General features: G+C 35.6%; 1 protein-coding gene across 1 annotated transcript; it reads right to left on the bottom strand.

The window, feature by feature from the left end:
• Positions 1–805: 805 nt before the first annotated feature.
• LOC145776813 (uncharacterized) lies at positions 806–15,949 on the bottom strand. The gene is made up of 4 exons (XM_082588035.1): positions 15,367–15,949; positions 3,080–3,313; positions 2,410–2,576; positions 806–2,111 (listed from the first exon to the last, which is right to left on the bottom strand). The coding sequence occupies exons 1-4, from the start codon at positions 15,947–15,949 to the stop codon at positions 1,206–1,208; spliced, it is 1,890 nt and encodes a 629-aa protein (XP_082444161.1). The 3' UTR covers positions 806–1,205.
• Positions 15,950–17,743: the final 1,794 nt, after the last annotated feature.

The raw sequence follows: 17,743 nt of genomic DNA, 5'->3' as shown, positions 1-17,743 counted from the left end.
TGTTTGCTTAAAAGGAAAGTGGTAGAAAAGAACTCGTTGCTTACACTTTTGAATCAAACGCTGTAATAAACTCGTATAACAAACTAATTTCTCTGCCATGTTACAGAATCAGTGTCATTTTTAATTACGTTCACCAATTGGACAAGAAGAATTGCACGTTTTGAGTGACAAGACAAAAAAGCTGGCTGCTCTTCAATAGCTTATCGTGGCTCGGCAGACATCGCCAACATGGGGCGGTCAATGACATAGATCCTCGGGCCCTAAGAGCTATATGGAGACGAAGTATGGTCAAAGGAGTCATCTTTATACTAAACTTGTCAGGACTCAGGGTGCTAAGTCTCCTGATCCCTTATCAAAAATAATATTTAGGACGATCAAGCGTGCCATATCCGCTGCCGCTGCGCCATCCCACCGCCATCCGACTACCTGCTTTATTTGTATGCATACTATCAATCGTTGTTCATATTAGAAATGAAATTTTATTTTTGATGCGAGCTTGAATTTGATATTATTTGGCTTCGTCAGAAAACATGTTCTTGTATCCCGTCAACCATCACAATCAACATTCTGATTAGTCATCCTTTGAATTAAGCAACATAATGACTCAGCTCATATTAACTTCTGAATAGAGCTTCAAGTCTTGGGAAAATTTATTTCTCTAATTTGTTCTCATTTGCCTGTACTTAATCGAAGGCTAAGAACATGTCAACCAACCTACAAGTTTGGAAATGTTAGCCTACGTATACAGTAGTTGAAATACGTTACTGCAACACATCACAAAGTGTTGTTTTGTTTTTATTTATTACAATACGACCAATATGTCGGACAAATAATCATAACATACCGTACTACACTACTGCAGAAACTGTGAGGCAGATTTCTAATCTTGTTAAAATGGCTACAGGATTCAAAGAAACTTGGTAGTTCATAATCTAACATTAATTGCGATACTAGGAAAACAAGGGGCATACTACATAGCTTTCTGCTAAAACTTGAAAACACAGTTTTGAAACAAATTGAAATGACAAGACGTTGGCTTCATTTCTGGTCATAAAAGATAAAGATTGCATCATATCCAATATAAGCTACCTCTAATTTTCTAGATTTCTTTCTATAGAAAGTGAGTTCATCAATAAGTTATTGCGGCTACAACGTTTTTGAAATCATGTTATATTACGTTATAAAAATAGATTTAAAATTAATTTTCACCTTCGTAAAGAGGTTGGAGAAACTGGAACAATAGATGGAGCACTCATTTGTGCCATCAGTGAAGTTGGGTTAAGATGGTCTACAGGTCTTGGCATCCCATGTGGTGCATTCGCAGTCAAGCTTTGGGGAAGACCGTACGGTCTGAAAAAAGATCCAGTTGCTACCAAATTAGGTAAAAACCCTGATGATGGTGGATGAAGTGCTCCAGGGATTTGCAAAGGATGAGGAAGAACAGGATGGTTTGAAAAGCTGGGTAATTCTACGCATTGTTTTTGAGGAGGAAACCTTTCAGGGAGCTTTTTAAACTCCTGCGGGCTGGAAGATAACACAGGAGAAGACGCCGCTCTTGGTGATGACTCGTTGCGGCTCCTGTCTGAAGAAGCAGGACTGTTGCTGGTTGGTCTGGGGGATAAATCAACATGCGGCCTTGATCCCCTCTCCAGCATGTTTGGCATATAATACGAAATCGGAGGTAAACTGGGGTTAAAGTGATGATGGTAACTTTGGAAAGGTGGAAGAAGTCGAGGAAAGTTCATTTGTTGTTGATGCATTTGTTTTTGAAAATCACCTTTTTGAGCTTCAATTCGGGAAGCTTCGGCTGTCAAATGTCCTCTGAGCATTGCAAAGTGCTGAGGGGTAAACGAAGGATTTGGCGGAGGAGTCCTTGCTGCAAATGATGTCATAGTGGCTGAATGAGAAGGATACGGACGCTCCACTACGCTACCTGGAGGTGGTTGAAATTGGCTACCTACAATATTTGATTGAGTGGCAAGGGCATTTGCTGCTGCTGCCGCTCCGTACAGTCCATGCATTGCAAAGTAGTTTTGATGCGCCCAAACTTCCCATTCGCTCAAGTATTCTCGTTTCCATTTTGTCCGTCGATTTTGAAACCAAATTTTTATCTGAAAAAAATGCAAAAGTTAGAAAACGCATTATTCAAATGGCTTGCAGATTTACTGAACAATTAAAACGAAGCTTCAAAATTACCATAACAGGTAACGTATAAACTATGTGTACGGTGACTTGAGTAGCCGCCCATATCAGAAAATTTAACTTTTGGGCCTATGTTGGACCTCAAAAAATTGTCGGAATAGTTTTGGTTTAAAGTTCAAGGCCCCATGCAACTCTGAGTTGTATCATATTCTGACAGTGTCGGCAACATTTTTAAAATCATAATTGTATACTTAGTGTTTCATTCACCTGTGTTTCAGTTAATTTCAAAGCCTTGGATAACTCCATTCTTTTGCCGACCGACAGGTATTTATTCCTATGGAATTCTGCTTCCAAGCGTTTGATCTGTTCAGGTGTAAATGCAGTCCGTGGTCGTTTCTTCACTTCACCAGGAGGAGAATAGGCAGCGGATGATTCTACAACAAAAAACAGGAACTGAAAATCTTTCACAATGATCTACCACTTCCTTGTGAGATAAGAATAGAAAAAAAAGGTTTTTGTTTTACTTACAATGGAGAACAGTGGCATTTCACAAAGAGTGTTAATTCCATAAGCGGTGTCAATCAGTAAAAACCTGTTTTTTCAAAGCTCAAAGTCAAGTATCAAATGCTAATTTAAAGTACACCAAGTGATCTTTAATCAAAGTCTTGATGTAGTTTGGCGTAATTCAATTAGTGACGCAGCGACTTTCATTTATGCGTAAAAAAATTTTTGCCTGGGGTATGAAAAGGTTCAAGAAAATATTCAATAATTAAACAACAAAGAACTACATCAGCGAAATTTCAAGTTATTTATTCTTCAAAATTTATTTACATTGAATTGAAACTTTCATCACGCAGACATGTTTTATCAAATTATGTGTAATTAGTAGCCAGTAAAGTTAACAAATTAGCGAAAGCTGTAATTTGTTAAAAGTCACCTTTCTCCATTGAATGAGAAGACCTGGCCGCTTTTTCACAGACAGTTGTTGGCGACGTAACAGAGTGAGATGAGCCCATCACGTCAATCATTTGTTCGTCTTCGTTGTCGCTTGTTGTGCTGTCGTCATTGTCTTTGCTCGAGCGCTTTTCTGACGTCACAATGCTGTGATTTGAAGAGTGCAGCGAACAGGGCACATCTTGTTTGTCATGTTTGTAATCGCTGGAGTTCGATTCTGAAAAAAGGAAAACCCGATTAATTTGAGAGTGACAAAAACATTTCCAGCAATCCAGCACCGCTTATTCGTGCTAGCTTTGTGACGTGATTTAAATGGAAACTGAACTTTTCATTTATTATTATTTTCTGTATCATACGTAGACAAACGGCACAACAAAGATGCACTTGGTTGTCCCTTATTTGTAGACAATACAGCAAAATTTTGTGTTTTGTTGCTAGTTAGCGATATATGGTCACAACAGAGACTTTGCCCACTTAGAAATATCAACGTGAGGGCTCAAAACAAAGAAACTATTGAAACTGCGAGGCTTATACGAGACGGTTGAGAAATAAGCAAATTTGCTGCAGACGAGGCTTGAAACCCAACCACCAGTGTTGTTCAAATACAAAGCACTTTTAAAACTCGGTCTGCTTAGCTATGTTGCCGTTAATTTGCTTTTTCCTAAACGTTAGAAAATACCACTCTAGTAACAGGTTAATCGAGAAACGACTAAAGCATGCGATAAAATCGGCAACCATAACCTGACACCAAACTCTCTTCCCAAGACGAGGCACAAGACAATTTCATTAAAAGTTTAAAAAGGTCATTTTAAAATAAAGCCACGAGCAAGATTGGAGTCAAGAAATAAGAATAAAAAAACTTATTCAATATTTATGAATCTAGCTTATAGGGTTTCACTAATGTTGATTTGATTTTCAGATAACATCACAGAGCTTTTTGTTTCGTTTAGTTTTGTTTCGGCAATGCAGACAGGATATCTTGACCACGTCAGTAACTCTCTTGTAGTAATAAAGATAGCTGACCATGGAAACATCCTTGTTTTGTTTATCACCAACTGATCGGAAAAGAAACTTTTCTTTGTTTTTGAAAGATGATATGATTAAGCCTTTGAACCAATAGTTCTCAATCTTTTTCAGCACGGGGACCAAATTTAAAACCTAAATTTTGTAAAGGGCCGCAGCAAAACAGAAAGCAATTTAATGTGAATCTTGATGTTGACTTCGATTTTGAAGAAGTTTTCCAAAATGAGGGTAATTTTAAAAGATGTAGTAGGCCAACTCAAAAGCTGCTTAGAATGATGTTCGTCAATCGGTTATGATAATCGGACTTCATTCCAAATTATTTTGCAAAATAGTGCTTATCACACAGGCAAGTTATGTTGAACAGAGGCACTTTTCGATACATTGGCTATCACGTTAAGATACTTTCTCTCTGGCACTCGACTCCAAAATTAAAGCAATTGACCACATTTCAATGCTTGTGTCAGCTTCACATCTGACTGCAAATCTAGCAGCTTCAGCTGAAAATTATCGGGGGGTAGTTGCGTCTATTGCCATAGGTGTTGCAGATATTTTTTCAGGGGCAAGAAAGAATTGGTACTGATAATGCGGTTTTCAAACTCATCAATCATATCGCTGATGAGCGGTGTGTACTTTCGAATGATCTGTTGACTTGGTGCTCTGGCTTAACACTGGCATGGCTTGACCACAGAACGGCAGTGAACATGAGCACGTCTCTATAGTCAACATCAATATCGGCCAGAAATTGGTTAAACTTGCCATGATCAAGCGCATTTGCACGAATCCAATTTACTCTTGATGTTACGATTTCTATCACATTAGACATCTTCAGCGACTTTGTGACTTCAGTGAAAACAAGAAACATTTCTTAGTTCAAAATGCCGTAGTGCCACATCACAAGGGTAAAAATTATCCTCTTCATCTGTGAACGAGTGCATGAAAACTTTAATTTTTCTCTTTACATGGAAGGTCATACATCTGTTGCATCTGAAGACAGCTCTGACTGATCAAAAAATGCTTCTGGAAGACTGAAACGACATTTACGAAACACAATATATCTCTTTTGTTGTGCCGTGAATGAAACGCAAAGTGAAAAAATTGCTCGCAAATGTTAAAGTGTGGCTTAAACCCTGATAAACACACCTAGTCAGAGCAATTTTAGGAGTTTTTCAGTTTTTCCAAGAGCACCTCCCTGCCCTTCCCGAGAACTAGAAGAAAACACCGCGCATTCATTGAAATCCTATTGTGGTACAATACGTTTGCTTCTCTTTCAGGATATATTTTTTTTCTGTCAATAACTTCTATTAAGTGGAAAACTGCATGTTTCTTTGATAAACTCAGTGATAGTTTTTTCTTTGTCAAGGGAAGTGTCTAGTTTTAGAAGTGTTTTCTTTGCGGGTCTTGGGCTTTTCCTTGATACCGACCCAAATTATTTTCCTAAGCATCCTGATCCTGACTATTAACTTGGACTTTGTTCAACTTAAATTTTCTAGAAACGTCATCAAAATTCTCACAGCTTTTTTGGTTTATGCGTTTATACTAAAACTCATCGTCGACGACGACGACGTCGAGCAGAAGAAAAACTTACAGCAATTGTAGCGGTATTTTAAATGTTTATGCAATTGTGAAGTGCCATGACTTACGGAAGGCTTGAGGAATACTGCATTCACTGCAAGGGCTATGGCATGAGATGCTATGGATGCACTGAACGATGTAAAGTTTAGCCTATGCACTTGACATAGACGTACAAGTCATTTGTGTTTTAGAATTTAGTGCATCTATCAAACGTGTAATCTATTTCATTATGCTGTTGAAAACAGGAGAAAAAAAATATCTGTAAGGCGTAGGCTACTTTTCAGAAAAGAATTCTTGAAAGTAAATTAAACTGCCCTGGATGTGTAAATTTAAATCCGATTTGAATGGGATGATGCTCATTTATTAAGTTGCTAGAATTTACTGCTGCAAATTTTCACTTTACGGTTGGCATTCCGCAAGTAATCTCTTAGACTAGTTTGGCTGGTTGCACACGAAGTTTGGCAGCCATTTTGTTTGTCAATAGAACAAGGCACTCGTCTGCTCAGCACTGCGATTGCAAGGGTAAACAAGACCACACTAGTGGTTTGACGGTCCGAAGGTTTTCGGGGAAAAGCAAATAGATTTTAAAGTTTAAGGTTTAAATAATTTTGAGTTAAATGCAAGTCTTGAAAACAACTTCTCGTTTCACATATGTTGGCTTTTTGTTTATATCCATAGCGAGTAAACTATATTTGACGAGCCGCAGAATCAACACAACTAAGCTTCTTTGCTGAACTATTATAAGCTAACTGTTGAGTGTCTGTTTTAAAATCACTGATATGGCTTCAAAAATTTTCAGTCAACTTCTAATCATCAAGCAATTATTACTAACACATGTATTTCTGCTAATTTAGTTATCTACTGTGCATCGAAAGTGACTGAACAACCAGTTAAGAATTTATCGAAAGAGCCAACTAATTATTCAATGCTAAATATAAAACATGATTTTAGTTTGATTGAGTTGCTTGAATCAAGACTAGTATGGAAGTAGTTGCTTTCATATTAGCGGGTGGTGAGTCGGTCTGGCCGTATAATTGCTTGCACAATCGATAGCTAGAAGGCGTTATCTCTTTTTCCGAAAAGAAATCAGTGTTACAGATTCTTTTTTGATTGTGCTTGTTTACTGGTGACAGTCAAAGCTACAACTTTAAAGCATACTGTATTTATTACACCGTATTTGCGGTAAAAGTGCTTCAACTTTAAACCAAGCCTTTTAATTTGATTCTCAACAGGTAATATCATGTCGCAGCTGATTAGCAACAGGTGGGTGGCCGTGGGATGCCACCTGGTAAAATTACACCGATTTTTGAATACTTGACATGGGATAAATTCCGTGATTTATGGACGATCGTATTATGTTTATGAATACAAATTTAAGCAAAAAATCGCTCATATGTTACCGCACACAAACCGTAAGATTGATCTTAATTTCTTCACCCGTTTTCTCCTTGAAACTCACTAACTGGCCATTGAAAAATCTGCTACCGCGATAATTGATTTCGTGCGCTATAATCGAGGTGGTCCTTCTTCTATTTTGTCCGGGTGTGTGACACAGAGCCAAGCCCACAAATCACTCTTTTTTACATTAATTCAACGTCTGTGAACGTTAAAGCGAAGAAAAAAATGCCTAATTTGCTGGCTAAGAAGTTTTAACGATATTGCTTTAACCAATGTTAATTAGATTTTTCTATGGTGATGGTAAATCCAAAGTAAGCGATTCGTTTTGCGATCTCCAAAGTACAGTTTATCACCTTTTTTGTTGACGTGTCTTGAAAAGAGTCAGCGTCAATTGTCAAGCAGCATAGAAAAGCACCTGGCCAAACTTGTGCAGCATCAAATTGATTTTGCATAGCTGTTATGAAATATTAAAAGCTAAATAGATCAGGCCCAATCGTCGTAATCGGAAAAATATCTTTATCGCAGATATAAACAGTTCGCTAACACGTCTATCAGACAGATTAACAATTGAACATTGTCAGTCCATGTATTGATCGACAGAAGACAAAAGGCTCGTCATGTGCTCTGCAAACTGCTTTATAGACACCGCTTTGCACCTGACTGGATTGCACAATTGTGAAGAGTGTTTATCAAAAAATCCAATGACACTTTGTATAGAATTTTCAGCTGAAATAAATATTTATATGTAAACGGCTTTATTAGAAAGTTACACCGCATTTTTTGTATGAATCATCAATCTGTGAATAATTACAGTAGTTTACAGTTTACATAACACACTGATCACTCAATTGCAAGCTTGATATGTAGGTCAAACTAATGAAAAAATTACAATTAAACAGTCAAAGAATAAAGAAAATATTATAACCATCAGCACTGACTGGAATATTTTTGTTTCTCATCGAGTGCTGCCATTTTGTAAATTCATTCGTATCATGCACTTAATATTTTTCTGCAAAATCAACATAATAACAAAGCTCGCTGGTTGTCAATTGAAGACGATTTCTATGAAAACAAAAGCTCTCTACAAATGCTTGTTGAGAAATGCACTTCATAAATAAAAATTTGCTTATTTCCATATTACGTACCGTATGAAATGCTTAAGAGCCACCTGATCTTACCTTGACCAAATCTCATAGATTTATATAATATTAACAAGTAAAACCTTTTCTTACCTAATTTTTCAATACAATTTAGTTTCTGCTATTTCCTTAAGCCGCCTACTGTGGGCAATTGATTCTAAAAGCAACTATAGCCATCTTCTTTTTTGACATGCGTAGGCTAGCTATTGGAGTAAGTTAGTGATTCTGGTCATCACATGCTACGCTTTTTTAACATTATGAGTCAGCATTAATACTTTCATATCAATGAAGTTACTGCTTCAGTATCATGGACACTGGAATATTAAAATTCAGTAGAGATAATGTATTTACCAATGAAATGTTATCAGACCCAGTAGCGGCTCCAGGGGAGGAGCTTGGCTTTGTTCCCCAACAAAACGAGAAAAAATATGTGATATTTTTAGTTCTGTCTGCGCTCGCTCAAGTTCAGTTTATTAACGTAACCAGTGGCATGAATACGCAGTTAAAAAGATATTGCAATATTCCAAAGTAGAACCATTACTCATTTAACGAGCTAACAGAGAAAATGATTGGAGCTTTATACAAGGAATGAGGTGAAATGTGTCTTGCACAATGAGAGTATAGGCCAGAACATCTCAGACGGACTTTCGCAATTTTTCTGAAAGACTACACAACGCTGTATAAACCTTCAACAAATAAATTATTGAAATCCTTCTCTGGTCATCAAAAAAGGTGATTTAAAAATAATTTCAATTTTAAACCAAAATGTGTCACTCATACTTTTGTGGAAATCCAATTTTAATTTGATAAATTTGGGCAAATAGGCCACGAAGTTTTGGTTTTGATCAAAAACACATTATTTAGCCCAAAAGCGCACAAAACGCAACAAAAAAAAGTTAAACTCGTCAAATTTTTCTTGGTACCAAACTATTTAGTTTTTCAGACCCCAACTTTTACATTAAGGTGGCCATGTCTACTATTATCAAATTTTCTCAATTGAAACTCTGAAGCCCTCTCAAAATTATTTTACAGATCCGCTACTGGTCAGTGGTCACATCATTTATTTCTTGATCCTCACTTTTACACGTGAAGTGTAGTTTTAAAGAAATAGCTGCCACCAGAAAGCACTTGCTAGTTTAACAACTTTGCCTGTTGGGATAGAAAATACAAAAACACTGGAACCTGGCTTTAAATTATGTGGCTGCATCTAACTATACATTTTCCAAGAAGCTAAAACATCATTAACAATTGTAGTTTTGACAAAAATATTGAAATCAAGACAACTTTACTTAAACCAACATTTTTATTAAAACGTCTAAATGGCCAAGTGCCATAACTCAAAAATTATTTCATTATGTTATGGTTTTATTTGTTGTCACTCTTATTACCCGACTCACCCTCACTGCGTTATGCAAGAACACAATCGATACCGTTTTCAAAGTCTTCGGTGTGACCTCAGCTGGAATCGATCTCAGATCTACCAGCACCAAAGTCAAAGACGAAACCACTCGGCAACCGAGCTGATAAACACAAGTCAATTCTTCCAAACCCAAGCAACGTTTTAGTTCACCAATACAAGTTACTCGAATCAACAAATCAGTAATTTTTCAGTTCGCAGACGTTGAATCAATGTGACAAAGAAGTGGTTTGCTGGTTGACGTGATGCCCTGACATAACGAGAAAAAATTGCCATGCCTTGAAATTTATAAAAATGGCAAATTTTCCTGGCTGATGTGTGACAAGATTCTCACTATTTCAGATAAACAAATTTGAAAGCACGTTTCAACATTCATTGGTGAAATAATTGCTAGATAGGCCACTGAACAATAGCTTTCAAGTGGCTGTTAATCATAACGTTTCGCTTAAGTAGTTGACGACGATACTCTTTGCTATGCATGCCACCTGTCGAAAAACCACTTGTTCTTAATAAGATTGATTAAAAAATTCCGGTAGTTAGTTGTTCACATCTGTACATGTTGATGGACAAGTTCAACTATCAATCTAGTCTTTGTTAACCCATTGACTAGTTGATATAAACCCATTAAGCATTATTAAGTTAAAAAAGCATTAGCCAGGCCAAAGCTACAGAAGAACCGACTCACTCATATAACAACGCACAGTTGGTAGCATGGTAGCACAGGGCTGTTGAGGGAGTAATTTAGGTCCTGTACCATAGGCATCACCAGTTCAAAAAACAAAACAATGTTAAAATAAACAAAAAACAAGTCATGGCTCCAGAAATACTGGAAGAAAACAATACAATCATCGAAAAAAGAAGCGTTGTTTGCTCCTAAAAAGCAAGAGTTGTCTCTACAATAAAGTGGTTGACGGAAAGCACAATTTGTAAAAGTATCTAACGTTTTCCTCAACTTTCCTAGCCCCCTTAGAGAAGTTTCGAGTCCCTAAAATCATTCCGGCGGCTCCGAGTCTGTGGAGCAGAAAACAGAATGACCAAATGGCCTTTTTGCTGCTCCAAGCTAATAAGACTGAATTATTTAACACTAACAGCCATGACGTAGAATGTTTAAGCGCTTATTGTTTGCTATAATAGAATCTGATTGGCAAATTAAGTTATTTTCTCTCTCTCTAAAAGTGCCCGTGCTGATCTCTCCATCAACGCTACTGGTTGTAAACCCTGTAGACTCGGATTAGAGCTTGAAGCTTATTTTCAAAACCAGGGAATATCGTTTTCACTACCGAAAAAGATATATGATTATGCCATAGGTTAGTGTCTGTAGGTCTGCAATGACTGTCTTTGAACATTTTCATCTGCATATGTTTGTCATTCACTATCTTTATTGCATTATGTCCATCTCATACCCTCAATTTTTACACAAAAGCAAGGTAGATACATCCTCTAAAATTTGTAGTGAACAGACTGGAATTGACAGTCTGGCCCTTTACAGTTCACAGGTAGCGGTACAGCTGTGAGCAACCGGGCAGTTGGATTCATGAGAAAAAGTCATCTACCAACAATGGTTCAGTTAAAAATTCTTTCCATGTTACAGTTAAAACCTTTCTGAAATTTTGCATCATTTAAAATAATTAATTACAATATTACCATAATATTAAAATAATTACAATATTACCAGACGTGTTCTGGTTGCTTAGTGTAAAAAAAGCCGCAAGTGGTAAGGTTTAAAAGGTTTTCTGAATGACCAGGTCTGGAATCGAACTTAATTTTGCCGATTGCAGAAGACATAATTATTAGAAAAGTGATTTCTTTTTCAAAAAAGACGTAGAAAGAATGGGGAACACAGAAGTAAAAGTTTGGAAAAAGTTTAAATTCATTAAGATGTAATATCAAAGTCTTTTCTTTCAAGTGCTTGTTGGAAACGTTTTTTGCTCTCAGCAAAATCAGACAAAATCTGATTCGCTAACAAATCTAAAACCTTTTGAGAGCTTTGCTAAATTTGATAGAACTTTTGCTTTACTGCACAATTCGCTCTCTTGCTTTCAGTCACTACTAGGACGCAAGCCTTCGGTTTATTCCAAATTTGCTCATAAAAAACTAACGATTGCCTAATTTAGCAAACATCAATATTGATCACACTTTTCAGAAACAGCAGCAGTAAAGATAACTTTCATTTCATCAGCATCGACTTTAAAATAATTAAATCAGCGGCACCAGTTTCAAGAGAGCAATGTGCAATAATAATAGTAACTAATGATATTCTTGCAAAGCTTATAACACAAGAGGACAAAATTGAACAAGGGTCAAGAAAAGAAGGCATAGTTGCCAAAAGAAGCCTACAAAGTAATAAATTAGTAATAAAAGGTAAAAACGTTGCGAGTTTTTATGAGGTTACTGATATATTTTTGTTTAGGGGATATTTTTAATAGTAAAGAGCTTTCCAATTATTTTTTGCCTATATTGGAAAAATATTAGTTTATTGAAAAATAAATTTGATTATATGCAGTTGAAGAAGAACCATTTTCTTGTTACTCCTAACCGGTTACTGGGTGTGTCTATTGTTAACTTAGTGCCCACCTGGCAATAAAACTTATCTCGATGTTCATGAGAAAAAGTTGGAATGTAAAATATCGAACGCCAAAAGAAAACTATTTTTCACAATACAACTTGCTGTGCTTTTTATACCTAAGCGAGCAATATGAAAACTGCGATTTTTCCAACCTTTTGCAAATCGTTTACACAATAAATGCTTTTCATTTTATTAGTCTGAAATTTTCGTAATACAGTACTATTACAACGATAAAATACATCTTTCCTTTTTATTAACACTTCACTTTTTTGTTTATTTATAAATTAAGGCATAGCTTAACAGAAAGTAAGTCCAGAATACGAATTCTATCAGACAATAACAAATATTTTTTACAAGCTGAACGTTTCTTGAACGAGATCGTTTTTGACAACAAGTCAGTGCGTCTAATTTTGTATTTAAGTCAGTTGTGGCAAAAGGTACCAGCAACTCAGGTCGCCAACACATCACCGTTTTATTCCATCATGAAACATTACCAGTTTATCTAAAATTAGAAAGTATTCCTATCCTAAACATTAATTCCTAGTCTAATGGCAATAAAAGTGATATTTAGCAACGTGTTAATTGTAGTAAAGCTAACCGTATTAACGCGAAGACACTTCTTCAAAGGCATCATGTGATTACTGTATGTGAGTTAATTAATGAAGTTCTGACGAGTACAACAAATAATATTAAACGTGAAACAGGTGAAATGTTAATTATTATCTGGTCCTTTGATAGCCTACAATCTTTTGAATCATTGGTGCAAATTTGATGCGATCAAATAAGTTGATTGCGTAGTTTTTGCTTTGTATTTAGCTTATTTGTGTGAAATCATGAGCATTAATGAATGCCAACTATCTTCAAATAGGCTACCGTTGTATTTCTCCCAACTCGAACAAATGAAGTTTTGACACGAATTTGAAAAGGTTTGATTTTGATAATTAACAAATAACCCTAAAATATGGAAAGCAACAAAATAATGATCTGAATTTCTCAGAGTTTTGTTTCAAGGTATTTCGGAATAATTGGAGCAACTAAATTACGTTTCTAGCACTAGTTGCAACGTCTATCTGATGAAATTGAAAGTAAAAGTAACAACAAACAGGTTGGTTTATTGCTTTACTGACGTTTTGCGCGCCATGACAATGCGCATCCTCAGAGCGAATAACATACCAAATTAAATTTACAACATTACCAAATTAAGAGAATTAAACAAAATTAACCAAATTACCACAAATATTTTAATAGAGGTAATCATAAAAAATGGAGTATTGATCTTATTTTATTGAATTAATTTTTAAACTGTCAATTTTTAATTAGCTTTCAACTACAGTATGTTCCCGCAAGACGTGCCGCGCCAGACGATTGTGTCGTGAGAGATTTTCAAATGTGCCGCGGAACTTTTTGAAATTTTGAAAATAACTTTATTTTACGAATAGCCTACACACGCAGGGAAACATGCGAGACTTGAGCGCACTTCATCTACAATACACATTACTATCCATAAATGGCTGATAATACTATGGTTTTCCTCTATGGCCTTCCATGTGTACAATTGTACATATGCAGTAAGGGTGATTGTCACTTTCTCAAGCAGGCACATCAATAGTATAAAAATTTGCAGAATAAACTTTTTTAAGCAACTTTGTCTTATGATAAGCGTTCCCAGATCTTTCTTATCTTTTAGTTCACCACAAGCAGAAAATTCGAAAAACTACTGACCCCACAATGAACAGCAAATAACATATTCGCCAAATATCAGGCAAAGTTTCAAAGCAAAACAAATTCTTTGGTAGAAAAAAATAAATACTGATTGGTTAATGTCCATTAGCCAAAACAATGGTCTTATGTATCGCGTTTGAGTTTTACAATTTTAATTAAAAAAATGGCAAAAAGTATTTTATTTGGGTAAGTGTTTCAGAAGTGTTACTGATGGATAATTCGTTTGATGTGGGACATAGTTGATAGTACAATCAGTTTAAATTAAATAGCATTTCACTTGTACGTATTACTCATATTTCTCTGTTTAAATTTAATCATCTCTCTAAGAATTTGAAAAACGCTAATGACGAATTGAATCGCCAAGTTATTTGTTTTGTAAATATGATATTCATCTGTTTCTTTTAAGTTGGTGTTGCAGAGTAAAGTGATAAGCGTATTTATACTGTTCTGCAACTTATATTTTGATATAACCAATTGATCAGATATTCTTATACCTTGTAATACTTTGCAGTTGTATAAGTTCAAAGAGAAACTTGTTTGCTCTAATCAAAAAATATAGAGCCCAAAATGTACAGTAGATACTAAAGTAATGTTCAGCAAACAAACGTTTCGAAAACTATACTGTCTTCATCTTCAGTATTATAAACGTACATACAAACAAAATATACATAACATACATACAAACATATACGTACAAGACATACATACAATACATACATAGAATACATACATCTAAACATTTATAGCACTGAAGATGAAGACAGTATAGTTGTCGAAACGTTTGTTTGCTGAACATGAGTTTAGTATCTACATTTTGGGCTCTTTATTTTTTTTTAGAAAACTTGTTTGTTGATTTAGATATTATTTAAAGTAAACTCCTTTAATTTTCAAAACTTACAAAAATGATTCAACTTTCTGGCACATTTATAGCACTGAAGATGAATGATGACATTTATAGCACTGAAGTTTACTTGCTGAACATGAGTATAGCATCTACATTTTGGGTTCTTTATATTTTGATTTCATTTAACATATTCATAACACCTAGCCTATAAAACTGTGACAAAACTAGTCGTTGAACATCAGCAAGACTCATCGGATGTAAGCAAGCACACTAGTCTTTGCAAACAAGCATACAGTATAAGTATCTTCTTAATGCACGCTGCACAGCATCAAGAGCAAGGCTTTAATTCATGTTGTTTATTCAACTTCAACTTTCTAAGACCAACTTTTGTTACTTTGGGGTGAAACAAAGTTTCCTTGATTGAAAAGAATATTCACATTCTTTATAGAGAAATCATTATTGGCCAATAGGTAATATTATAAATTTGAGTTAAAAATGATTGTGAACTTACAAAACGTATTGTTGTGATTACATATAACTCGTATATCTAAACGTGTGTTACTTGTAAAGTAATTCAATAGTAACTTACCTTGAACTTTGGAATGTCTTTTATCAGTTATCTCTTCATGAGTTTGCCTTCCAGGCCTTTCCGCCATTTTGTCTACTTCCGACTCCCACTGCCGATCTGGGGTTTGTTCGGGGGCGATCGCGAGGTCTGCGCCGGCTAGCTTATTCATTTGTCCTGCTTTTTCAGAATGATTTGCATCGTTATCAGAATGGCATTCTAGGCTGTGGTTAGATTTTTGGAAAGCCCCATGCCTTGAAACTGGATGCTGGGTTGTATTTCTGTTACTTGAATCTTGTGTAGGATGGCCAGGACCGGATATAATACTTTGCGGAAAATATGGCATTAAATGACGGAATACTTCTGCGTTTGAGCCACGATTGCCAAAATAAGGATGAAATCTAAGATCATCCATATGTTTGGTCGTTGAATCTCGTCCTGGCTGCTCAGAACTGCTTCCTCTTTGAAGATCTCTAGCTGGTGAAAATAACTTTTCTTTCCACTGGATGTTTTCTTCCTTTTCTTCTGTAATCTGGGTTAAGCTTTTTCGATGTCCTATTCCGGGCTCAAACGCGTTTGTTGTCCCTAAAACGCTACGTTTTTCCATTGATAACAACGACATTGATTTTACCAAAGAAATTGTTTTCACTTGTCCGCCTCGCTTTCAGGTATGATTAAGACTGTTGACCGCACCGATAGACGCGCGAATGAAAAAGGTTGCCGTCGCTTTTTTCAGCGATTTCTTCACCAAGGCAGGTAATTGCTAAAGTCCACGTTTTTACGAGGCAAATTTAAAGAAGGTCCACACATGTCAAGCGGACGTATCTATATGACAAAGCTCTTCATTGTACATCTGTTTTTTGTCATATCTCGCAACATACGTAACACTGAGGATATATCAAAGGCGATCTCTCACAGAGGATATAGATACAACAGCGATTGTTTTCATTGATTTATTTTAAAGCTACAATAATTGATAATGTTCGGTTGAAATGTCTTGGCACAGTGTCTAATGAAAAATAAATAAATTCACTTATGACAATATTTTTCCTTTATGTATTTTATTTCTTACTTCAAGATTACAAGCCGTGCAATTTGTGGGTTACTAAAAATTTGTCTGTAAATAAACGCTTAGGCCTACAAGAATTTAGTAAAATAAAATAGATAGAAGAGCACCAAGTTAACCTAAAAACTGGAAACAATTTGCAATGCTCAGATTGCTGCAATTTAAATTAAATCGAGCCAGTGCTACTAAGTTTCTCGATGGCAAGTTCTGAAAGAAAGGCGCAAATTTTGTTTTTATATTTCTTGCTCCGTTGAAATAGTTCTGATAAAAGGCAAAACGAAACTTCTTCGTTATTTGAATTTTCCGGGTGATGCACATTTTTAGTTTTTCTTGAATTTAATTTTTATAAAATAGCTTTTACATTGTCTTAAAGCGATTTCTAAGTGCTGCTTGACAGCTAAAACTGTGGACAATTCCATTACTATCAATGCTTCTAATATATTGCAGCTACGCCATTACCTGCAATAATTACCTTTTAACTTTTACGACCCCCCCGTTCCTTTATGACATAACTGTTGCAACTGTGTCTGTTTTCAAGATAATTATTTGAGAATAACGCGATTAAAATGAGATCTATTGTGACTAAACAACCACATTACGATCTCTATTATCTTGTCATCTTGGTGTAACAACCAAAGCAGTAATTATACAAAGCCAGGAAGTTGTTTGACTAGATTCTAATCTTAATTATCTCTCATGGTGTATTATAACGTTGAAACTGTCCATACCAGTTTGCAACAAAGTTTTTCATTTATTTCTGTTCTTCTGGACGCTAACACATTTTGAAGGTTTTTCTTGAATAGCTACCAATATGAATTGGAAATGAAAAAAATTCTATCAAAGCATATTCCATCTTTCAAAATTTACATTTGAAATTCTGATGTGATGCCACTGACATGAATATTTTTTCAGTACTTTTCAAAGTTACCAGAGACGAAAAAAAAGAAAAATCGTTATTGCTTTTGTGAAATAGCTACGAGCTTTTGATGTACAGTTAAGTAGTTTGAAAATCCAAAACAACTGACTGTCTTTTTACAAAACAGACCACTGATATTGTAGCTTTTGAATTGGAAAAACTGGTGGCGGTTATTCATTACTTATATGTAATAAATTCGTTTACGTCGCAATTTTATGTAACTTATGTAGCTTTTGTTTATGGTGTAATATTTCGGAATCACTAATTCTTATCAGTGTTAAAAAGAAGTAGCCCACTAGCAACTGTAGGTGTAGGGTTATTGGGCTGAGAAAACTTGCGGTCTCATTGTTGTAGTGGTAAAAGTATAAGACTAGAAAACTAAGGCATTAATTTGTCCCCTCTGATTGTGGTGACAGCCA

The sequence above is a fragment of the Aplidium turbinatum genome, chromosome 9 (assembly GCF_918807975.1).
Source record: "Aplidium turbinatum chromosome 9, kaAplTurb1.1, whole genome shotgun sequence".
Taxonomy (NCBI): domain Eukaryota; kingdom Metazoa; phylum Chordata; class Ascidiacea; order Aplousobranchia; family Polyclinidae; genus Aplidium; species Aplidium turbinatum.
The sequence above is the reverse complement of the archived record's forward strand: the minus strand, read 5'-3'. Positions and strand labels throughout refer to the sequence as shown.

Coding starts and splice junctions, on each gene's coding strand:
- LOC145776813 (XM_082588035.1), bottom strand. CDS start 15,949: ATGGAAAAACGTAGCGTTTTAGGGACAACAAACGCGTTTGAGCCCGGA. Junction 3,314..15,366: donor AAGACATTCCAAAGTTCAAG/GTAAGTTACTAT, acceptor TCCTTTTTTCAG/AATCGAACTCCAGCGATTAC. Junction 2,577..3,079: donor TTCTCATTCAATGGAGAAAG/GTGACTTTTAAC, acceptor TTTTTGTTGTAG/AATCATCCGCTGCCTATTCT.